The sequence below is a fragment of the Hetaerina americana genome, unplaced genomic scaffold (assembly GCF_022747635.1).
Source record: "Hetaerina americana unplaced genomic scaffold, ioHetAmer1.1.p SCAF_8, whole genome shotgun sequence".
Lineage (NCBI taxonomy): Eukaryota > Metazoa > Arthropoda > Insecta > Odonata > Calopterygidae > Hetaerina > Hetaerina americana.
Window position 1 is genome coordinate 22,881,404 of NW_027287427.1, and position 25,698 is coordinate 22,907,101.

Here is a 25,698-nt window from a genome sequence, read left to right on the forward strand (position 1 = left end):
CACATTAACTGTTTCTAAACTAATAAGCAAGAAGAAAAGTGGAAATCAGTCAAAATGAAATATTTGGTACCAAACCATACACTTTGTGTTCGGTGAATTTCATGCCATGTGACTTGGATAGCAACATTTTGTGCCATTTTGAGCTACTTTGGTAAGAATGTATACTTTCTCACACCTTCACAAATTTTTATTTGTATTATACAAAATAGCAATTTGTTAAATAAGTGAACTCACGTTACAAGGTTTGGCAACATTTTATTCCTGACGTGTGCGTGAAGACTGGGCAATTCAGACTGTGTGACAATTCCTTCTCTGAAGAGAACTGCTTTGCAGTCGAAGCACTGTGTCAAGCTTCTGGGCACTTCCCCTACCTTTCCACAAAGTACGAGTCACATTACTAACGTCGGAAGAGATTCCACGGTAGACTTGTGAGTGAGATTTGCGAGGGTTAAGGCGTCTTCGCATACCCAAGCAAGTGAGTGATTGGCGGGCCACTGGCGCAGAGGGAAACCTCTCGAAAGCCCTAATTGAGTGTGAGTGCTCGAGACTAGCAAGGATCAACGCTGTATAGTACATCCAAGCTAGAGAGTGCATGATTAATTTTCATTTATTATTATTATAATTTTTAATTTTATTTCACTACGTGTGATTGGTGGGCCCCTGGCACAGAGGGAAACCTCTCGAAAGCCCTGGTTGAGTGTGAGTGCTTGGGACTAGCAAGGAATTATGTTGTATAGTATATCCAAGGTAGAGAGTACATGATTTCATTATGTGTGACCGGCAGGCCGCTGGCACAGAGATAATTCTCTTGTTAGTCCGACTGCTGAGTTTTTGACAAGGGCAAGGGTCAATGCTATCTAGTAAACCTAAGCCAGACATATTTTGGTTCAAACCATTTCCGTTATCTATTTATTTTTAGTATATTTGTTTTATTTTCAGTTATTTTTTATATTTTTTTATTGATTTACTGCATATATCTTTTCTAATTTCCCACACCCATCCTTTGCCTATTTATTAGAGTATGGCTAGGGTCGACTCTTACCATAATATTCAGACTGTTGGTTAAGTGGGTGCATGATCACAGATCGTAATGGCATTAACAAGATGACAATACACCCCATTATCACTGAAAATTTGGCTATGCAAAAGATGCACAAAATTCGTCCCGAAGAACTTGACAGATGATCAAAAGCTGAGGAGAGTGTCTGGTTGCAAAGACCTTTTGCAATGTGATGATTCCCCAACCTCCTTCAAGTCCTGACTTGGCACCAGCAGACTATTTCCTATTGCCACAATTGAAATCTTCCCTCAGAGGGACACCACCACGGAGCCCTAATTGCCACCAACAAAGCATGCACGTGTATCCTTAAGAATCTTCTGGAATCCACCTACCAGGGAGCCTTTGAGTCATGGGAAAGCCATTGGCATAAGTGTGCTGATGCTCAAGGGATGTACTTTAAAGAATTTTGAAGCTTTGTTGCAAAATCTGAAATAAATCTATTTTTTCCAATAAGTTTTGAGATGCTTTCTATTAAAACCATGTAATTATCCACCATGTGTCTAAAACAATATAAAAAAATTATAAAATCATTTTACATGTTCATGAATGAGTTTATGGGTATTTATGGGTTTAAAATGACTAATGAGTTAATCACTCTTGATTTTTCCCACCAGGACACTACTCATTTATAAATGGGAAAGTATTTCTGTAATACAGAGAGGAAATGGTTTCATCAGCATTAAAAAACTGAAAAGTGGTTAATTTGTTTCGACAAGTTAAAAATTGTCCACTTTAATCTCACTTCTCACCTTAAAGAGCTCTGAGCATCCAGAATTAGATTTGAACTCAATTAAAAACTTGGAAACTAAAGAGGCAACCTATACCATCACATTTGCCGCAAATAAGATGATTTTGGTTCAAATATGTTTTCTTGATTTTTGGATAGGACTGCATTTTATATTCCAAGCTCTGAGCAAATGTAAGTTTTGGCTCTATTACCTTTATAAACTGCAACTTTCAAGAGCTAATGTTTCACTTTAAGCTGAATTGTGATTGCATTAAGACAATTTATCAGCAATTTTTAGATAACTACTAATTTTTTATAAATTCACAACTAAAAATGACCATGATAATGCTGTTGTAAGCACCATCTTTCAAAATGCACACACCTCACATTGAAGTCAGAGTCAGCTGAATGTGTCTGACCAAATATGATCAATAAAAAGAAAATTTCAAGACTTTACAAGTGGGTGACGGAGTAATGTGGGTTAACCCAACAGCGTAAAGTAATAAGCTTCACTTTCCTGCCCTTTTCCCAATGAATGGATGGATGTTCCTGGATTTATTCCAGCAAAAGAAAGTCTTGGTAGCTCCCTCTCCATGGGGAAAGAGACATATACACTATTAGACAAGTCAGGTGTGCACCAAGTAGGGAGTTGCTGCACTGTAGAAAGCTTGACAAAGTGAAAGGAGAGAGGGGTCATGACAATGGAAAATGTGAGATTTCCCTCACTGGTGCATTAACAGAAAATCTCAATGGGACTTTCAAGGTAGACTAACACGTACATGCTTATAAAAGGTATTCCTCAGCTCATCTAATGGCTGTATCTGGTATTTAGGTGTGGTTTATTTTAGAATGAGCATGTTTTAAAATATAATGCAAGTTATCTCTTGATTCATTTATTTTTAAATGAAATTGTAAAAATGAACATTACATTTTGTTTTCTTGAGAGGGGAGGAGAATGCATTTTCCTTGTCATGACCATGTAGTTATAACTGTTGAGGCAAGTGCAGTACAGTTTCTGTTTATCAGTTCTTAAGTTAAGTTTCTTTACAAGAATGTAACATAAATTATGCACTTATAATTGTTTAGTATTTCTTTCAATAACATATCCTTTTGTTCCCACTCTAACATTCATGTTTCTAGAAAATTTCATCTAATTTCCTTAAAAAAGTTATTATCACAAGAATGGCTCAACAAAAAATGGTACCTTGAAATGCATTGTAAATCTAATAATTGGAAGAAATTACAATTACTCCACTTTAATATTGAAGGAAGCAGAGGACTCAGAATAATTATAGGATGTCATTTCCCTGTTCATAGGGGAAATTGTAACCCTTGACATGATTAGTAACAAATAACATCTTTTTAAAAATCAGATAAAATGGTAAAGAATCATTTAATGTAATGTGCTTTGTGATTACCAAAAATTTTCATCATCAAGTTTCTCTTCTGTGGCTAAATTAGAAAAATTTAGAAAGTGAAATATGCTCTTTTAAGGTCACACCTAGTGCACATTACCTTAATAAATACCTCTTCAAAATTAAGTGTGACACAAAGGAAAAAGTGTACATATATATTAAGGAAAAAATTAAATGAGGAAGTCTTAATATGGAGAAACTTAAAGCAAATGACCATATAAGATGATAAATAATGATAGATTTTCTGTTTGCTTCATGGCAAATCTCTTATTAAATCGCAGTTCTTGTGTGACAACATATTATAAAAGAAGTAGATAACATTAATCCACACTGCATGCTGCTTTAAGGTTTAACTACGCGTGTTTACACAAAGATGTGTAGTTCTGCTATGGAACATTTTTAAACTATTACTGCAACACAAAATCTTCCATAAACTATTAAAATGAGCATGGCACTAATTGATGAAGCCCACCAATGCTTTAAAATCATCCATGGTTATTATAGTTGCAATATTAAATCAATTTCTTATGATTTTTTCAAATAATTTTCTAACTCCATCGGCTATTTCTCTCCCTAACAGATAGATGGATGTCAATTTCTCAGTATAACATAAAGGTCCGGAGATTTGTAATATGAGGTTAGTTCAAAAAGTACATTTGTAAACCAAGCGGCAAGAATCACGTTCATGACTGACCCACAAAAAAGTCCTGTTCCATTAAAAAACACACCAGCTCACTCCTCTCAAATTATGGCTGAAAAATTGTAGGAGTTACAATTCCATGTTTCTCATCCTCTTTATTCATCAGATTTGGCTCCCTCATGAGAAGAATTTGCTAGTGGGGAGATTTCATTCAAAATAGAAGGTGATTGCAGAAACAAGTATTCATGTTACAGATTTGGAACAATCACAGCATTTGGAAGGTAAAAACAAACTGGAGCGGCATTGGAGGAAATGGATAACCCTTATAGGAGACTATGTAGAAAAATAAAACTGTCTGAACCAAAAAAATTGAGTAGTTTTTATTTATTCATAGTCTTTTCAAACCATCCTTGTTTTTTATGCAATTTAACTTTGATTTTTTAAAATGTTAGTGATCGCGGTCAGTGTGTGAGTCATTTAACTAACATCTGCCATAAAGTGAGAAGAAATAGTAAATTTAAATTTTTTTCACCATTTTGATACAAGATTGAAGGAATTCAGATTTTTCCTCATAGCATTGTCACCAATCATCCTCTGATCAGTGTGCATCGAAGCTCTGAAGTTAGTAGTTTGTCTACATGCAGATATCAAAAGTGATTATCAACTTGGACATCTTCCATATAGTGATTCATGATCAAAAAGAAACATTTTATTATGATTACAATACCTTTTCAGCAGGGCAAGAGAGATAATTTTTATTTAAAAATAGGGTGCTTTAGGATTTTCTTTTTTTTATGTTAGAGATGTGTTTGGAAGTTTCCTTTAAGAGTATTTTTTTACTGACTGATTTTAATTATTATTTTTTGTGATATTGATTAATGACATGATATTCCATTTTATTTTTTTTTCTAAGGCAAGTTTGATTATGATACTTGGGACTTGTGTGCCACCTGACATTGCCTGTCTGCACATTTAAGTTTAAATAATAATATTTATGTACACATATGTACAAATGAACATATAACCAAACATACATATGCTTGGAAAATTCCAGGCAATAATCAAAACCATGCCAGAATGCTCTGGGAAAAAATTAGGGAATTTCCCCAATCTCTCGTCAATATCAGATCTCTCATAGTTGAATGTGTAAATCTATTACCTCACCGAGCCACCCTCTTATCTCAAGTTGAGTTTGTGGGGATTAATGCAATACAAGTGTTCCAAGCTACAGAATGAATATGCAGACATTTTTCATAAATTAATATTGGTAAGCCAAAGTCACAATGATAATCCCATAATTTATTTATCTTTAAGAATATACCTTACCCCCAGTAAAGAACTTTTCCCCTACTTCCTCTTCACCAAAAACATGCTCCCAAAACCCTGCATCCAAACACATTTGTCTCTCATCCCTCCATGACCACTGATAAAATCTCCCAGACTTACTATCCTTTCATGTACTTCTTTCTTCTGCCAAAAGCTTTCAAAACCTTTGAATCCAATTTCTCCCCTTCCATGATCCTACCTCCTTTACTTTCTAGACACTCCTAACCTATCTCTAGGCTGCCCTTAGGCCTTGAAATATTTTCTTAAGTGCTATCCTTTCATCTTTCTTATAATCTGGAGAGCTGTAGAGAATACATATTCCTTTGGATTCAATTAGTAAGCTTGACAGATTATCCATTATCTATAATGCTCTAAATAAGTCAATGAGGATCCTGCACTTGAAATGTACTCATTTTGTAATGATCGCAAGTTCCTACTGCAAATGATATTTTGTAAAATAGAAAAGTGAAAAATCTGTAGAAGTATAATCAACTATAATTGCTTTTCCCTCACTCCCTTTCCAGACCATGTTTCTCTACCTATGTACATATATGCGGCAAAGAATGAGTGTTGATGGCCTGTATTTTGTATACTCCATGCAGAGGGATGTCACTATTTTTTTTCCAACTGAGTAACATTAGTTAAGAAAATGAGAGATTAATGAGATACTCATCATCATTTCATTGACTTTTAACTAAGTACTAATTTTGGACTTGGCAGTCCATTGTGCATTCAATGGATCTACCACATTTATCATAAAATGAGAAGAATGACTTGGTGAAATTCCAGGCCATTTTATAAAATAGCAAAAGGCTTCCCTATACTTCACAGAACATATAGTCTAAGATATTTTGACAGGATTTCCAGGTAAACGGATGCCCTTCTTTTTTACTTCCCAACAATCAAACATGATACTGCTGAAGTTCTATAATCACTAGTGAAAACTTGGCACCAGAGAGGCAAAGTGAATGAACCATGCATACATAAAATGTGGGAAGAATTCTGAAGACAAAAATAAAAAAAACCAATACAAAGCAAAATTTTCCACAACAAACTTTTAATGATCAACAATACACATCACAAAATAGCAGACTCATTTACTCATAGTGATTCTTCCTCAAGACAAACATAAAGATAAAATACTTCCTACCATCAATAATACAGCAGCATGATGTGGCTGATCTTAATGGCCATGGATTTTCCCTGGGGTCAACTGTTGCATGGATTTGTGCCAGCACATGACCCATTGTAGTGACCTTCCATGGTCTGAATGTACCTTTCTTGGAGCAATACTCTTCCAATACCTATAAAAAATAACCAATTAGTACATACACATAATAAATACAGTCTCCTTATTTCAAGGAGTAGTAGCTATCAGGGGAAGTGACTGGCAGCTGAAGTCATTTGCAATAGTTCCACTTCATTGGGACTTGTACAAGAAAGAGGTGAGGTTGGGTGGAGAATGATGCAAGGGGACAGAGGTGGGTGTTAATGTGGGACAGGAGAGTAGGAGAGAGAAGGGGGTAAGTGTACAGTTACTATTCAATGGAGCCGTGCGGGGGGAAGGTCATTAATTGGTTCAATGGAGCTCTTTCAGGAAGTGATTGCAGAATATCTATTCGAAAAGAGAAGTGGAAAGGGAAAAGATGATCATTGGTAATGGTTTCCTTCATCTATTCACAGGTTAATATGGCCAATTGTTCTTGGATGTCCATTGATGTCCCTTGAGGTGGTAAACTTCACTCTGCTGAATAATCCCCACATGATCTTTCACTGAACGGAGAAGGCTTTTTAAATTCTATTCTTTGTAAAAGGCTATTCAGAAGTGAAAGTCTATAATGAGGTCATTTCCCTGCCCTGTTTATTTTATGCAACACACTGTTGTTCTGTGGGATGGAAGGCATAAATTTCTTGAAACTTTAATTTCCTCTGTTTTCTTGCTAGTAAGTCAACTATGATCTGATCTGTGTAACTCCTGGCTACTGCCATTTTTTAACAATAGCTATTTCTTTAATAAAAGCTGTTGGTGAATAATGCTATGAAACAGTGCTAATTTTTTGCTTATTGGATGTTTTGAAGAGGTGTGGACGACCTGGCCTGTGCATGTGGGTTTATTGTAAATAGCTTAACTGTGCTATCTGTTTTTAATTGAGATACTTCGCTCAAAGAAATTTAATGTAACATTTTCTTGAATCTCGATGGCGGATTTAATATTCTTGTTCAGGGAGTTTATGGGACTTAAAAAGTTCCCCAGTTGTCTTTTTGTTTCCGGCCATAGACACAATTTATCACCCACATAGAGGAATCAAGAGTGCACACATTTCTGGATGGGGTGTTCACTGTTTAATAATTTCCTCTCTAGGCTCTTCAAACATATTTAGGAAAACAAGGATGATAACAGGGATCCTAAGGCCAAGCCATCCATTTGTAAATAGAAGTAACCATTGAAAATGAAGTAATTTTGGTTGATTCACACACTCATTGGGGCAGTTAGTTCATCACAGATATTTTTTGGTGCCTTGTCTTGATACAGCACATCACCTGCCTGTACTGAAATGCTTCCACTTCTGGGACACAGGTGAAAAGATTCACAATGTCAAAATATACTAGATAGGACTTCTTTGGCAGGGACCCTTCAAGGCATCAGCCAGTACATTTTTTATTCTGGGCAAGACAAGAAACTTCAATTGTTCCATAAATTTACGCTTGACCAACCTTGTAAGTGCTGGGGAACCGATGCCAGAAACAACAAGGCAGGTTTGTGAATTTTAGAAAGCCATAAAACCTGGAAGCAATAGGTATCCTCATTATTACTTCCCACTTTTCCATGGGATTGAGGATAGCGTTTATGCTGGAAACCATGGCGTTACACTCTTTCTAAAATTTCACTGTAAGATCTTCATTAAACACTTGGATGCAATTATCTTTTATAAAAACCAAACACTTTAATTGTAAATAAAATATTCATAACTACCAGAGAATGCCTTTTATCTGTGTTTATGGCAACCAGGTCAACTTCAAGTTAGGTTTTTGAAATGGTTTTGAAGGTGGAGAACTCTCTGGTTGAATGAGTGGGTTTTTGGTTCAGATATTTCCTTTGGTTCTCAGATTTGAGCTTAGATTAGATGCAAAGACAATTATATGGTGTTCCTTCCTTACAGCAACTTCCCAATTAACAATGACATCTATTAAATCCTTCTCACCATTTTAAAAGTAAGAGGAATATTAAAAATCTTATTCTTATGTTTTTAGTTCTTGTGGCTTGAATTGATGATTTGACAAATTGATGACTCTTACCTTGGAAGGTGCTGGGGGACAGGTTTAGGACTTAAAAGTTTCTTTGTTGTCTATTGAGTGTTGTTTTTTTTCAATTTGAACAATTTTTTCTTCACTGCCTGCTATATTTTTGCAGCAGATGATACACAAAGAGACGAAAGGGACATGGATGGACATCTGAGAACAATTGGCCATATTACCTGTGTATGGAAGAAGGAAACCATTACCAATGACGATCTTTTCCCTTTCCACTCCTCCCTCCTACATGTAGACATTCTTCAATTACTTCCTGCTAATAGCTCCAGGGAACCAACTATGACCTACCCCCCCATGGGCCCAATGACTAGCCACTATAAACTTATCCTCCCCCCCTTCCCCACATCAATGCTTACCTGTTTCCCCACCCTCCTAATTCTCCACCCAACCTTATCTCTTGATGATTTATACATATGTGCCCCCTTGTACTACTAGTCCCAATGAAAAATCTTATTCAGTGGAAACACATTTATTTATTTGACTTATTTGTTACTTCCCTTTCGTGAGAGCAATGCTTAGTAACATATGGAAATAAAGGAAAGCAACTAAACACGAATGCCATTTCATTAGTTAATGAAAAGTCAATAAAAGCCTTATCTTAAAGGCATGGAGCTAAAGATAATCTCAAGGCACAAACACAGTCTGAAAATAAAATGGTTAGCTTTCTGAGGTTCTTTTGGGGACCCCTATAATGGAAACAACAATTCCAATTGAGTTTCTTCATTTAACCTCTCTGTTTAATACTTCTACATTCCATTTCTTCAACTGTCTTCTCTATTTTATCCTCTTGAATCTGAAATTACACTTCATCAATACTAAATAATGATCGTAATCTGCAGTCCTTCGCAGGAAACTACATTTATCATGATTTTCCTAAATCTGTGCCAATCCATAATATTGCTATTTCCAAAATGCTTCCAAAATCCATTTTCTAAACCATCTTCTCTGTTTCATCTTTCTGTGTTGGACACTATACTTCATAATTGCTAAATTGTGATCTGAGTCCATTTACGCTTGTTGCATGACAACGCCCATCCTTACACAGCCTTAGCCACCATGGTGCTCTTGGACTCATTTGGTTGGCATATTTTGAACCGCCTGATACCCGACGTGACACCCTCAGATTATCATCTTTTCACATCCCTGAAGGCACACATTGGTGGAATTAAAATTTCCACCGATGGGCAGGTGCAGAAAGAGGTTCTGAAGTGAGGGAAGAAGCTGGTGGGAGAGTTCTTAGAGGAGGGCATAAAGAAGCTTGGGCTATGGCTCACCACATGCACTGAACAGGATGGCGACTAAATGGAAAATAAGCCAAGTGTATCAATAATATCCTGCGATTTTTTTCAAATACCCTTTTTCTATAAAAATATAAAAATCTAGTACACTAACTTTCTAAGCATGCCTCATACTATTAATACTCTACCGCTTATCAGCTCTGTGTACATTACACTCCTTTTTGGTTCAACATTATTGCCACCACTTGCTTGCTCTTTTCACTTATGCAGTATATTACTTTATAACTTATAAGTATAGTTGTATATTGTTGCTTTCTTTTGTTTTAGCACATCATTTAGTAGTGTTCCCACGTTTGGTGGTAAAATTTATCATGGCCAATGGAGAATATTCCCCTTTTACTTTCTTATTTGCCAAGGGTATTTAAGCATGCTAAAAATCCCTTATTTCATTTAAGTTAGCTTCTAAGAACAACTAGGGTTTGCCATCATCAACAATTCATTTTTTAATAATGCAGGATTTGGTATCTCATGTAAACAAGCCCTAAATATTACACAGCCTACACTTAAAGGTAAGTTGCAATGGAAACAGACAACTTGATGCCGTACCCTAACATAAACTTTTCTTCAATTCCACATATTTATACCTCCCTTCTTACTGCCTACTCCTTTCCTTCCCGTAATGCTCCACAGCCTAATATTCCACCCTCTACCACAGTCACATTCCACCGCAAATCAAAATGCTTTGCATCCATCTTTCCCACCTCAATTGATCATTGGATGGTGACATTTTATATTAAACCCAAGCCATATTTTAAGAACTATTATGTGGAATAATTATTTCCTGTCTCCTTTGGGTTTCTCCCAACCATGTCTTTCCTTATTTTCCTTTTGGTCAAATTTATCTTTGCCATCCTTCTCCATACCCACATCTCAAAAGTCTTCACTTTATACCAATCTTCTTGCCTCTATGGCTATGGTTCCATAATGAACAAGACTATGCTCCAAATCAAAGTTCACACTGATTTTTTCCCAACATCCTTCCTCAACATCCCAGATATCAATTAAATCATTGTAAAAGCTTATTTGCTTAAAGAAATTATTTTCCTGATGTCCCTACTACTCCAACGATCTTGGTCCATAACACTTCAAAGATAGGTTAACTGTTTCACCCACTCCAGTTGATGCCCTCTAATTTAAACAGTTAAATTAGACTTTTTGTTTTTATAAAACCTCATTACCCTTTAATATTTAAATTGATTTTCATCCCATGCCAATCACACTGATTTTTTTATACACTCAGCAATTGTAACCCATTGAATCCTTTGAAAACAGGCTAACTAAATTTTGACTGACCACAAATCTGATTTTACTTATTCCCCACTTAACTTTCATTCCTATCTCCACTTCTTTCCTTGCCAATTTTACCATTTCCTCTCTGTATACATTGAAATTCATGGCTGATAATTGATTGAATAGTCTTAAGCCGTGCCTAACAAAATACACTTGAGCGCTACACAGAAAAAGGTACAGGTTGTGGATAAGTTGCCTATCCTTTTACTCTAATCTTTTTTAACATGTTCCTTGTTCACACTCTTTCTTAATAGCCTCAAAATTCCACACATCGTACTTATACAACCTTGGCTGTATTATACATTTCTTTCAATCAGTACTCCTCCAAATTTGGCTGAATGAGAGTCAGAATAGCAATAATTAATGTTCTTAATACATTTAACAATTTAACATGCCCATGATACATCCAAATAAAAAAACAATTTTCTAGTTAATTCCATAACATTTGGTAATTGAGCAAAAACTTTCTATTGGATATTTTCCGAATTTACTTATCTGTTACTACTCAGATGTTAGTCCCATTACTTCTCAAGGAAGTAGATTTTACAAGTGTTAGTATATACATATAGGATTGTGGAATGTAGCACCACAGAATACTATGACATTTCCAATTTAACATTCCCAAAAATTGAACCCATCTTTGTTATTGGCATTCCTGGGACGGCAAGGCATTGACTTCAAACACAGAAGAAAGGATAAATAGGATGCATAACATTCAACTATTCACTTTCAGAAGTCTATTAGGACTGGGAACATGGCATGGATTACCAATTCTATGCAGAATCTTTGTTTCATTGCTCTGAGGTCGGTTGATTTTATTCATTAGCTTTCTTTCACCTTTTCCAGCCCTTACCAATGATGTACTTCAGAAATTTTTAAAATGGCATCAATAGAAACATAGATAATTAAGACATTTCACACATTATGCAAGGAAGGTACTATTGCCACAATGAAAAATACTTACTCTATGTAGATATATAATACCAATTCCTTAATAAAAAAACATTTGGTCACATAATGCTTAAGTAAACAAGTTAGTGACAGCTGATTTTCTGGCCATACGTTACCAGGTTAATTTTAAAAGACCAGGACTGCTATCACAGTAAGAAATCGTGCCATTTTTCTGATTACACAATTTTAAATGTTAGGAAACCAGAATGCATCATTATTAATTGGAACTTACTTCAATATTAACCTTATTTACTGCTGTGTTGTTTTCTTTTTCTTCTTCTTTGTGTGTTTTGAATTTTCATCAGACTCTTCCCTGCAAATTTAATAAGTAACAATACATTAATAAAGAATTACATGCATCAAAATTCATGGACTTCACCATCATGATGGTGAAGTACCAACTGAACTTTCTTATTAATATCCATGACGGGGACTACTGAAAATGAGTGCAAAAATTGCCTGAAATCTATTTTTTCTTTTGAAGAGTTTTTCTTTGACCACCATTGAAGGTTTGGTCATTCAAACAAATGCTACATTGAAAAATATTATAACGAGGCTGAAAGGACCTAAGGCATGGTAGTTCAGCCATTCATTAATTCTGGAGGCAATTGGTTTCAGCAACTGGGAACAATGCACAATGATTAGAGCAATGTGAAACATATATCGAAGATATATTGCAGACGTAAAATACTTGGTCATTCAATTTAAGGCTCCAATTTGTAGAGCAATTATGTAATCAGTGTGGACAAAATTTATACCACTCTAACTTTCTCATAGCATCAAAACAATGAGACAAGAGAGCTCAGTAGAAAAGGGTTTGAAGACTCATAGAGTCATAGTCACTCAACTAAATTTTAGGGTCAAATTTTGGACATGAAAACACAAATTTCCATAAAAAAATTGAGTTGAATTATATCAGCAATGCATCATGTACATGCTTATGGTGAATACAAATATTATCATTATTAGATTAGAAAAAATGATACCTAGGTATAAATGGAAAATGCCTGAGGTTTCAGAAAGGTCACAGTAATATATTATTAGTTAGGTATTAAAGAAAATTATGAGTGATAACAGTGAGAAGGGTACAACAGAAGAATAATGGATAATTGTAAGCCACACATGAAACTATATGGAACAGAAAAAAGACAAGGAAACTATGGATTGCAGATGAGATGATTACAAAGATAGATGAGAGAAGATAATGGGAAAATGTAAACTCCCATGAGAAGAAACAAAGTACAAAGAGATAAATTACCTAAGGCGAAAAACTAATTGGGTGAAAGAAGCATGATTGAAGATGCAGTGAAAGGCTATGGAAAGTTTACAAATGATGGGTGAAATTGGCATTTTGTTCAGGAAGGTAAAAGCACTGACAGGAAGTAAGAAGTAAAAATCAGTGCACATTATCAAAGACACACTATGTAAATTATTAATTTAACTCGGAAATATTCAAAAGAGATTAAAGGAATACTTATAGAGAATCTATACAGAGTAAATATTAGGCCGAAAGGTTAGACATAGAAAGAGGCACAGATGGGGATAGCTTAGGTCCTGGTTTACTTGATGGTGGGATAGAATGGGCATTAAGAGTATTGAAATAAAACAAGGCAGTAAAGATAGACAACATTTTCATGGAACTACTTCAGGGTTTAGAAAAATGTGGAACAGAAAATTTTTATGGGTTAATTCATAGCATTTATCGGGAAAAAATTTGTCGGGAAAATTTCATAAAATCAGTGTTAATTCCCATTGCATAAGGGAAAAGGCAAGCATATGTGATGATTACAAAACGATTACAAAAGTTTGATTTCACAAGCAGCTAAGGTGGTTCTGAGAATCATTAGTAAGAGGATGGACAGGAGGGGAAATGATTACTTAGGGGATGAGCGGTTCAGGAAGGGAAGAGGCACGTGTGATGCCATTACAGTAATGAAGTCACCAATAGAGAGGAATATAAAATAAAATTAGGATGTATTTGTTTGGTTTGTAGATTTCAAAAAGGAATTTAATTGAGTTAATTGGATAGAATTAATGAATATATAGCAAAAAAAAGTAGATTGGAGGGATAGCTGACTTATCCGCTACCTGTGTATCCCTAACTGCCCATCCGAACTTCCAGATGGGCAAGTCCGGATGGGCAGTTTTAGGAAGAGGGGTGAGACAGAGGTGTCCATTACTTCTGAGTTTCTCAAGGTATATGCAGGAGAAATGATAAAAGAGCTATGGGAAGGAATGGATAAGACAAAATCAGTAAAGAATTCATCAAATCAGTTAAATTTGCAGGTGATTAAGTTCAGCCAATGAGTTACTTCCTGAGTGCATTAGAAAATTAAGATTCATTGATACTGGATGAGAATAATGTAAACAAAACAAACACTATGAGGTTTTCCATAAAGTGGAAGGCTACCTTAAACTTTAATGTGAGATGACAAAAACAGGTCAAGTACTAAGGACATTAGAGGAAGCTTGTACAACTATTAGGCAAATGAGCTTTTACAAGGAAGGGTTTAATATGAGGATAATACGAAACTATCAGTGAAACCTTTGATATGGAAGGTCATTTTTTTACGGCGCAGAAACATGGTGATGGAAGGAAGACGATAGGTATAGATTAGGGAGACTTTTGAAATGTGAGTGTGGAGAAGATGGTGAAGGTATAATGGACAGAAAAGAAAAGGATTGGTGAGGGACTAAGTAGAATCAGGAAGGAGAGAAGATTAATGGGAGAAGTTCTACGGAGGCAGGAAAGGATGAAATAATTTGATTGAGGATGGGATAATTCTGACTGAAATAAATGGGAACATTTAGCAAGAGAGCTAGGGGGAGACATTTGGTGGAATGATGGGACGTAGGAAGTATTTGGAATGGAAAAAGAGTTCATTGTACTGTCAGAGACAAATAAATTTATTGTTGTTTAGTCTTTGGGTGCATCCAAAACCTACTGAAAACAGTATATCACCAACAACAATAATAATCTCTTTACAGTACCCAATCTCTTACTGTGACTTGTAAAAGCCAGAGCATTGGATTTTTGTCTGAAACAATATTTTCCATGAATTTTTCAAATAGTCAATATTTTAAATGAGACTATTTTGTGGATCATTCCATTCAAATGAAATTTATTACATTATATCAAAAAGCAGAGGTTAAACAACTTTAAATTCATGGGATATATACTTAGAATTTTAAGAGATAAAAAAAACAAGCAGTATTATGCAATATCACCATGTAGAGGATGATAATAAATCATGAGAGAAAGGATCTCAAATGACTGTCTGATCCTCAATTGATCTGGCACAATCTTTTAGATCAGACACCATGGCTTAAGGCTGTCTGACAGAACAAACTGTGCAGACGGATAACATGAAATAAGGAAAACACTCCAGGGTAAATTAAATACAAGGAAAAAGTGAATTCGTTAAAAACACTAGGCTGTACTAAGATGCCTTTCATTCCAAAAAAAATGCATTCATTATTTTCATGGAACCTGTTCCTGTTCTGATCATATCCTGTGTGTTAATAACTCATCTAAATTCACATTTGGATACATCAATCTGATAACATTTTATCCTAAAAAGGGTGTTGGGAGATATTTGTTTAATGCTGCAAACTGAAAACTTTGGACATTAATCACAACCATGATAATTTTTGGCAAAGGTATTACGTGGCTCAAGGGAATTTCTCTGAAAGCATCTTTTAACCTAAAAACATATCATCTCAGTGATATACATACCAAATCAACTTGTTTTTTTGAAGTTATTAAACTGAATTTTAAGGCAAAAGTACTCACATGCTATCTGACAAGTCTGGGTCAAGATTCATTTGCTTAGGCTCCAAAGTGACCACTTCATCTTCTTCACTCCCACTTAACTCTGCAAGAAGAATTAGCTTACATTAGTAGATTCTTCATTAGACAAACAGCTCAAATTGAAAAATGGTACAAGGCAGTACTGAAACATTTACATAGAGGTACCTAACGATAAAGCCTATATTAAGTTTATAACTGTTAACATCAATGTTATACTCTGGAGCCCATTTCTCAAATGGTAAAATTCCATTTAGAAGTCCCCTGAACACAATTTTAAATATAATACAAACCATATCTTCATATCAAATCAATATTCCATATCAGATAGTTCTGCATGAATAAATTACAAAGATTTGTAAATTGACTTGTAGCTATGAGAAACAGTCCCCGGTAATAGATTTATTTATTCCTTGAATGCTAACTCCGTTATTTCATCACCTTAGTTTTGATGGTTTGTTTAATCAATTTTTAAGGGCAACAAAAAATAGCTAGACATACTACTGTGGATTTACCATCACTTCTGTCCCTACAAAATGAAATGTGACGGTCCAATACTTTCTATTATGGGAGGATGGCAGAGGGATGTATTCCAAAGGACTTGATTTGGCAATATAAATCTTATTACATCAATTAACTTTGAAATCTAATTGCAAGTATATATTTTAATACTACCAGCAGGTTGTATGGTTGCATGGTTAAGGTGGGACGTTGAACAAATATGACATAGCAACAAGTAAATGACTAACTTTCGTTGTATTTACACATTCCTTTAATTCTTAGAAACAGAGTTTGCAAATTTGGTGTGAGCTTTTACCACATCCTTTTGTTACAAGTACAAGCAACATACCGAGCAATTCCAAATGGTCAACAGAGATTGTATAAGATATACAGAAAATAACTGATTTTCCCCTGACTGGATTTGTTCTATACACAAGAGTTGCCAAATTATTCGTACTTAAAACTTTTTGAAATCAGTCAACATTTACCTTATGTCTCCTCCATGAAATCATACAAATATACTAATGATACAATTTTTCCACCTTTCCAATTTTGAAACGGTAATAACAAATGATGAGGTCAGACCACCAAGAGAGCAGGTTATTATAGTACATGAAAATGAACAATGATTTGAAATTTTTGGTCACTTAGTGGCAAAAAATGTTTACTTAATTCAATTATTCCTGTAAAGGTTTCATCTGTCACTGTGAGCAACATAATTGTAATCCCATTTAAATGCTGCATTTTGTAAATTAAGGATATATTTTCCAGGTGTCCATTTAATTTGTCATCAGTAAATTCCATAACTGGCAAGTTATCTCCAAAGGTCAGAATACACCCTATACATTTTATCCTGTTCACTCAATACACTGCCCAGAATTCATGACAAGGTTTAGGTTCCTAATTGAGTTTCACTCATTCTCAACCTTACCAACCATCCTCAGGGCATACCGCTGTTTATTTGTTATAGATTACATTGGTGATTTGAAATCAGATGTATTACACTGCTCCCACAACAGGATTTTACACAATCATCTCATCTTTCTTGGGCTAGACCCTTGTAATCCTTCTCATATCTACAACCTTCACTAGCTGTTCTCAAACACCATTCTAATTCTTCATTCCCACCCCTTATCCCCCAACATTAATGAGGTAAATAAGCATGCAATTCTTTTCACCTTCTTCACATGAAAAAGATGCGACCAAATCAGAACTTTAGTTGTGAATACATAATTTATGGATAAAATAATTATTTGTGGAACAGCATGCATCTTTACTTTTAGCAAATATGCATGTTTAAATTTCATTCCATATCTCCCAAATCTCCAGAATTTTAAAAAAGAATTACCCGCTTACAATTTTGCTATTAAACTCTGAAGTTACAATCTTAAAGTAGAACATATTTAAATAATGGTAATTGAGTAAAAGGTAGGACAATGTAAAGAAGATAAAATTTTAGATATTTGGCATTTACTTTCTAGTTTTCATTAATAAAAACAAATCATTCATTATGAACCATTCATTCAATCCATGTTGGAAGCCCCTGTTGTGAAGCACATGCATTGCATAACAGCCTCCACTAACCAAGAAGGACATGAATGAGGACACAAATATGAACTTCTGCTGAGCTAATCAGCACACACTAAAGTGAACTATATACAAATAAAGACAGAGCACATATTTGAGTGTGTTACAAACTTTCAAGCAGTTACACATCCAAGAAAAATGCCTTCTTGTAGCAGTTGGCAATTTGGACAATGATGAAGAAATGGAAAGATTAGGGTATCTCATGTCTCTGAACATGGAATATTTTATTGAGTAATCTACCCACTGAGGCAGGTTTTGGATGGACAAAACTACCAAATTAATATTTTGTGACTCCTAAAAAAACACAGTCCAATATCCTACTACATAAAAGTCCCTCTTCATCTCTACTTACTTCCTTCTTTCGATCCAACATCCATTTCCCATTCCTCTCCTTACCTCATTCGCCTGACATCCTCCCCTCTTCTATCACAATCTTTAACATCCCACTGCTGATCAATATGCCAGTCATCTGTTTTTCCTACCTCTACATTATCTCTCCCAACAAGCCCCTCTCCTGGCCCGTGATACCTAGTACTTCCTCATTTGTTTGCCTTTTGGTCCACTTCACCTTCTTCATCCTTCTACACATCCACATTTCAAAAGCCTCCAATCTACCTCTATCCACCTGCTTCGGTGACCATGTTTCCATGCCGTATATAACTACGCTCCCTATCAAATTTTTGACGAGCCTTTTCTTAATATCTTAACGTCCTAGTCATCAACTCCCTCCTTGTGAAAGCCTCTTTGCCTAGTGCAATTCTTCTCTTTACCTCCCAACTACTTTGGCCAATTTAGTCCAAAACACTTCTGAGATACTTGAACTATTCCAGCTGCCTTCCTATTTTAATACTAAGCTTTGCCTTTCTCTTTCTAGGAAATTGCACCTTGGTGATAACTGATATCTTTCTTAGTCACCTGGCAATTTTCATATATACCTACACCTTTTATGGTGTCTAAAGCAATTGTTAGTGATGACTAACCCCTGTCTCCCACAGAATTTAATTGCTTTCTCCCCACAATCATTCATCGTACCTAAAGCGCAGTCCCTCACCTCATCACCATCTCTTCTTCAGCATTCCAATCCCCAATCACTATCAAATGTTTTCCAGCAGGAACACACGCGATTATGTCCTCTAACTGATTATATATCCTATTGACTTCTTACTCTTAATGATTGCTTGATGGCATGTACACCTGAGCAATGACCAAGTTTGTCAGTTCTGCTTTTATCTCTACTAGTAATATTCTAACTGTGGCTTGCTCTATGTTGAATATGCTTCTTCCAACCTCTTTATTTAATATTATGGCAATCCCTTGCTGGCTCTTGTCCACTCTCCTGTTTATTACTCTACAACTATCAGTCCAGTAGTCCTCTCAATCCTTCCATAGACCTAAAATATCTATATTTCCTCTTTCCATCTCAGGCTTATTATTCTTATATTATAATTTTCCTATCCTCCACATTCCAAATTTCTACTCTAACTAATATTGTCTTCTTCTTCTGCCTCTTCTCTTCTGCTGCTGCCGGTTTTCCTTTTTAAGGGTTTTGTGAGATGACGACTGCAGAAGCCTAGCCTCTCCCGCTGCCAGGCATGACACATTGCTGATTGGGCTGAGTGATCCTGTACTTGCCAGGACTCAAATTTTCTACACTGTACATCATTATCTTCTTGGGAATAATAATTGAAGTGGTTTCCTGTTGCCTTCCTCAATAGTGTTTTTAACATGACACAATGGCCACCCCACTGTGATCAGACGCCTTTGCAGCTGCCTGACTAAGGAACAGACGCTGCACAGACTACATTTTATCTGGCTCCTAGCCTTTGACCTATCTGGCATGGGTGACCACACCAGGAGCAATTATCATTGCTCCTGCTAGGACAGCTCTAGGGGTCATTGGAATGCACAAGTCCTTCCACAATGTAAAGGATGTACTCCATCGGAGGGGAATGTAGAATATTAATTCCAAAACCAAATAGGTATTTTCAAAAGATAAACCATCTCAATTAAAAAAAAATTTTTCATGATGCCCTTCTCTTTTGCTTGTATATTGCCTCATTTATCTCAAACTGATTGGAATTTTTTTCAGGAAAAACTTTGAATTAGAAAATTTTTTACTGATGACATTAACATTGAAAGAGAGGCCAAAGGAGACTTTAATGATTTATATCATCACCTGAGAGAGGATGACAGATTTTACACATCATTCAGGATGATTTTTTTCTTTTGACGAACTGCTGCACATGAGGAGTCGATATTAGAAAAAGAAACACTAGCAACAGCAGTTGTCCATCATGGCTCCTTGATGTAGTCTTAAATTAAGTCATAAATTTGTTTCATGTTTTTTCACTTCAAAATCTATTCTCTCAGAGAATGTGAGTTAGAAATGTGATGCAAAATAAAAATGACAATGAAAATGGGTCCAACATAATTACTTGGATACATATGGTTAGTACTCATGGCAATTATTTATCTTGATTTACTACTTCAACAGATGCTTTGGTGCAATAATTTCAGAGTGTAAAAATCATTCGCCTTGAATGGTTTTTACACTCTGAAATTGTTGCATTGAAATGTACATGCGGATGACACGAGGAAGTTACAGCTGTGACATCTCCCACAGTTTCTTCGGAAGATGCTTTGATGTCGGAGGACATAGAAACAAACAATCACGGGGAAGTTTTTGAAGTCTCTTCAATGGCCCTAAGAATTGGCAATAACACCTTGTGTGCTCCAGAAAGTAAACCTTCACCAGGACATAATGAACCAACTCCGTCTGCCGTGGTGGGGGCTAAAGTGTTTCCCCCAAGATTTAACCTGATGAGGCTATTCTCCTACATGTACTAGAGAAATGATGTAGTGAAAGAGAAACAAGAAAGTGCATTGTGAAAGATGTACAGTTGAGAAATCATTTAGAATTTGAGCACAGTGGAGGGTTTTTTAAAAGCTTAGAAGTTAAGGCTGAAACCGCAAAACTCACTGTGAAAGTACCTAATGTTCTTCAAAAATTAAAAATCTATGTTTTAAGATATTTAACAAAAATATCAAACATTGCCCACTACATGAGCCCACTACACCTATTGTTCACTTGAATGTTCATGAAAAATTTATTGTCTTTTAATAACTGATGGTTATTGATGTCATCAAACTCAACACCTCTGATAGCACTCAACCATGTCTCGAATGGAACTTATTTCAACGGAATTCTTGCAAGTAGGCTTGCTGTTTTTATAAATGCCCAGTTCTCAAAGCCTCATATTGTTTAGGACTTCCATCCCTCTCACAATTTCAATCAGCTTCATGATTCCTTCAGTTTCCATGCTGCAGCACAAGATAACAAAAACAGCAAAACCTGCCATTCAAGTCAATGCGTGGTCTACGTCTGTAACAAAACACCCAATGCCCTCGCATGAAAATCACAAACTACTCGTCCGGAGCATTGTTTTCAAGCCTTCGCAACTGATTGCACACATATTGGATCATAATAATCATAATAGTCTAACAGCTTAAGGGTGGGTTTTACACAGAACACACAAAATACTATACTCCTAAGTCCTACTTGACATGACACAAAATGTCCTCCTACTCCATAATATATTTTACAATGACTCATTTACCGGCTCTACATGCCATCAACCTCCATTTATTTTATTCAAAATACCTGTTTTTTTCCTCTCTCTACCTTTGTTTCCCATCATTCTCCCCTCTATTACTGTCTTCAGGACCCCATCACCTCTAAGGACCTCCTGCATCAACTTGTCCCGCCTTCTTCGAATTTATCCCAACTTCTTCTTCATCTCTGCTTCTATACTACATCCACACCATTATCATTTGTTTACCTTTTGTCCATTTTATTTTATCCATTCCACTCTACACCCACAATTGTAGACCACCAATGTATGCTTATCCTCCTCCCTCAATGACTAAGTTTCTGAACCATATATACAACTATGCTCCATATTAAAGTTTTCACTGGTCTTTTCTTGACATCTTTAGTTAAGGTGCTAATCATCAACTCTCACCACTAGTAAATGATTCTTTACCTAACGATATTCTCCATTTTATGCCACTAACATTCTGCCCAACCTCACCCAAAGCACTTCACAAATATGTGAGCTGTTTTACTTTTTTAGTTTCAGTGTTCCAACTATGATGATCATCTTATCTTTGTATTTATTGAAAATCTCATTACCTTTGTTTTCTTATGATTAAGCCTCATCCCATACTTATCACACTGATTCTGCAAAGTGCTTAATATTGATTGTAACCCTTTGGCAGAAAGGCTAACACCCAATCATACACAAATATAACCGATTTGAAGAGTTCCCTCTCTACTTTCACTCTAGCCCTTCATATTCTTTGCTTACCATTTCCTTAAACTATATGGTGATAAGAACAGGAGATAATACGAAGACACTGCAGTCATACTTTCCTACCTATCACTGCTCATCCAGATCCTCTATTCACTGTCTGCACCTGTGCAGCTTAAGACATGTACAGGTTAAAAATAAGTTGCATATGTCTCCAGTCTGCTACTATCATCTGCATAGTTTTCATTGATTGTAGCCAACTATATCAGATGCCTTTTCAAAGTCCATGATGCATACACATACATCCATGTTGTACTTTGGCATCTTTCAACTAGCAATCTTTCCCATTCCCTTTCTAAATCCAAAATGATCTTGTGAAGAGTAAGCACTCTTCTCGATCCTTATCAGATTATTTTAAGTAACACGCATGCAGTGTGTGAAAACAAACTTAAAAGAGTCCAATGGTCCTCGCATACTGCTGCTTTTGCCGTTTTTGGGATGTTAATCAATACTGATCTGTCTTCTAGCTGAATTCCTCTCTCATAAATGGAACCCTTAAAAAATCTTCCTCACTCCTTCCCCATTTTCCTAATTTTTTAAGTAGTCCTACTGGGAAGTTTTCTATTCTCACGATTTTCTTCCATTTCATTTCCTTTGATATCTTTTCTATCTCAAAGCCAAATATTCCTGGTCCTAAACTATCATTTTCAGCATCATATATGCTTTCTACCCAGATTTATGTACTTATAATCTTTACTAAATATCCTCTGAATATTCTTTTTCATTATAACCTATTATTTTGATTAATATTTTACCCATTGTAGGTCTAATATTGTAAATGGAATTTCCTTTCTTACATCCTGACAATTTCCTTCACCTTCCTGCTTACCCATTTCACCCTGTCTCTGTGTTCATGTTCTCATTATTGGATAAACAACATAATAAATATGATTCATATTATATTTTAAAATACTAATACTAATATGAAAGTTAATGTGCTAAAAGGCATAAATTTCAAATTTATCGGGGGAATATTTTTAAGAAGTACTTTGAAAGAAAAATGAAAACTATGTTGCTTACCACTGACTCAAAACAGTGATATTATCAAGATTTGTAATAAAGGCAACTATTTTCTATGTCTGAAGCGGGAAAAAATATTTGATAGTAAAAATTTTCTGGCAGACTGATTTGCGCTTACAGTTAGTTGAAGCTGTATAGGCCCATAAAATGTAGGGTGATTTTAGAGCACACTTTGGAGTTAAAAAAGTGAGTCTTAAGACCAGGGAAATAACAGTAATTACTAGCAATAAAAACCTATCTAGATATATTGCAATAAAACTATACCCACTTATCAGAATTAGCTGACTGCGAGGAACTGTGAAACACCAAACATTAGGAGATTTTTGTTTCTTATCATTGCAAATTTAAATTAACTACCAACTAACAGTTGTATTATGCAAAAAATAAATATATTTTAACGATAAAATTTAAAGTTGAGTGTAGAAAATAATACAATCAAATGAGAATGAAAATTCTCAATGACAGGCAGTATCACTTTCAGTTTTATGTAGCACAAGCTTTATTGTCAAAGCCAAGGAAAGAGGCATTCTGACAGAACAAATTGTGCATAATATTTCAAAGATTTGTATCAGCAGAAACATGTTTGGATAGAGCAAATGTAAAAGTAATTAAAAGGTTTTGACAAATTAACCTAACATAAATCATCTCCCAGTAATGAAATATTTTATAATGTTTAGGGCATAATAATATCACCCAAATATTATACGTAATCATCACTACACGGCTGCAAATGTGGCTGAATATACATTCCAGCAGGCATCTAAAACCATATTTCACTTTAATCTAATTTGGTGACAAAACCTGCTACTGAAATTCCAAATTTTAAAAAGAACTTATTAAATTAAATTAAGAACCGATTAAATTTTTATTTGATAATTCTAAGCTGACTGCATGAACAGAAAAATTTTGAGATTTACAAAATGTGGGTAAGATTTCCATCATATGACTTGACTCTAATCTGATAATTGCCTGTTGTTGTGTAATAATGATCTATCTCTTGCTGTATTAAACCTGATATGAAAGCAACATGCATTGATAAGGAAGAAGAATTTGTGAATTCAAACATCAGGGCTCGAAAAAAATCATCACCAAGTATCTCATAGCATATGTTTGCCTCACTTAAGGTTCACAAAAGCCTGACAGAAAAATTCTATTCATTCAAGAGATCTCATATTTGAGACCTAACAGCAAGCACAATCATTCTTGTAAAAGAAGGCTTGGACCTGTTTTAAGAAAAATAGATTACTATTCTAAAAATATTTCATCATACATTTACTAATAAATATTCTATACATGTGTTACCTTGGTAGGTGCCACTGTTAACAATGCAATATGCTTAAGTGCCTTCATTTTTTACATTACTGGAATCATTCACTTGCAGGAATTAACTAAAATTAACTACAATTAGTACATGAGATGTGGAGGAGAATATGGATTATGGATCACTAACATATTTACTTCAGCCTTTATATGCAGAGTTTTCTCAGCGTTGGAGGTTGGCCTAATGGACGTCCCATTGAGAAACTCTAACGCTTTCCCTCATTTCCTTCTGTGACTGAATAAAGATGTCTTTCTATGAATTTTGTACAAAATAAAAATGAATCATTTCTTGAAATAAATTGAGGACTTATGATTTAAAGATTGTTTTGCAAACAGGGTTAGGCTGTGCATGATTGAGTCAGAATCGATTCACCTAACCATTCAAGTGAAAATCCGAAGAAGACCTATATTTCACAGTAAATCAACTTGATGTTGTACTTCCTGTACCATACAGAGCGTGTATGCTATCATATTATTTAAGAAATGCATGAAAACTAATTTCTTTGTCAACTTCTTTAGCTTATGTGGTGACAATGATAATGCGATGTGTGATGCCATTGATAAGTCCAGTGATTGTGAAAACTGCTTAAGACTATTGATAGTGCATCAGGCAAATTATTAAAAATGAGGGCAAAAAAAAGAAACTTTGCACTTCCACATGAAGATTTAATACTTCACACGACCATGGTTTCGATGCTGTGCATCATCATCAGGACAAAATTCTTTTTTACCCTCATCATGAAGCAATTTCACAAAATTAAGCTTGAAACTGTTATGCTAAAACTATTAAAGGACTGTGGAGACCTAATCCTAGCCCTATTGCCAATGCTCGTGAACCAGTCCTTAGCTGAGGGCATTTATCCAGACGCCCCTAAAACCACCAAGGTTATTCCAGTCTACAAGTATAAAGGTGATGAACGATTTAAATAGTTACAAACCCATATCGATAACTTCTCAATTTTAGTAAAATTCTTGAATGTGTTTTCTGTAAAAGACTGTTAGAGAATCTGGAAAGTCAAAATGTGCTATCTGTTCACCAGTTTTGATTCTGCAAGGAGAAGTCAACAAATCTT

General features: G+C 35.3%; 1 protein-coding gene across 1 annotated transcript in view; it reads right to left on the minus strand.

Annotated features, from left to right (window-relative positions):
* Positions 1 to 6,216: 6,216 nt before the first annotated feature.
* Positions 6,217 to 25,698, minus strand: part of Rrp45 (exosome complex component Rrp45) — a 45,779-nt gene continuing 26,297 nt past the window's right edge. Inside the window, exons 7-9 of the mRNA XM_071597085.1 lie at positions 15,813 to 15,894; positions 12,252 to 12,332; positions 6,217 to 6,472 (exon numbers count right to left, since the gene is read on the minus strand). Coding sequence (XP_071453186.1) covers positions 12,269 to 12,332; positions 15,813 to 15,894 — 146 coding nt within the window. The 3' untranslated portion in view covers positions 6,217 to 6,472; positions 12,252 to 12,268. The remainder of the gene's footprint in view (positions 6,473 to 12,251; positions 12,333 to 15,812; positions 15,895 to 25,698) is intronic.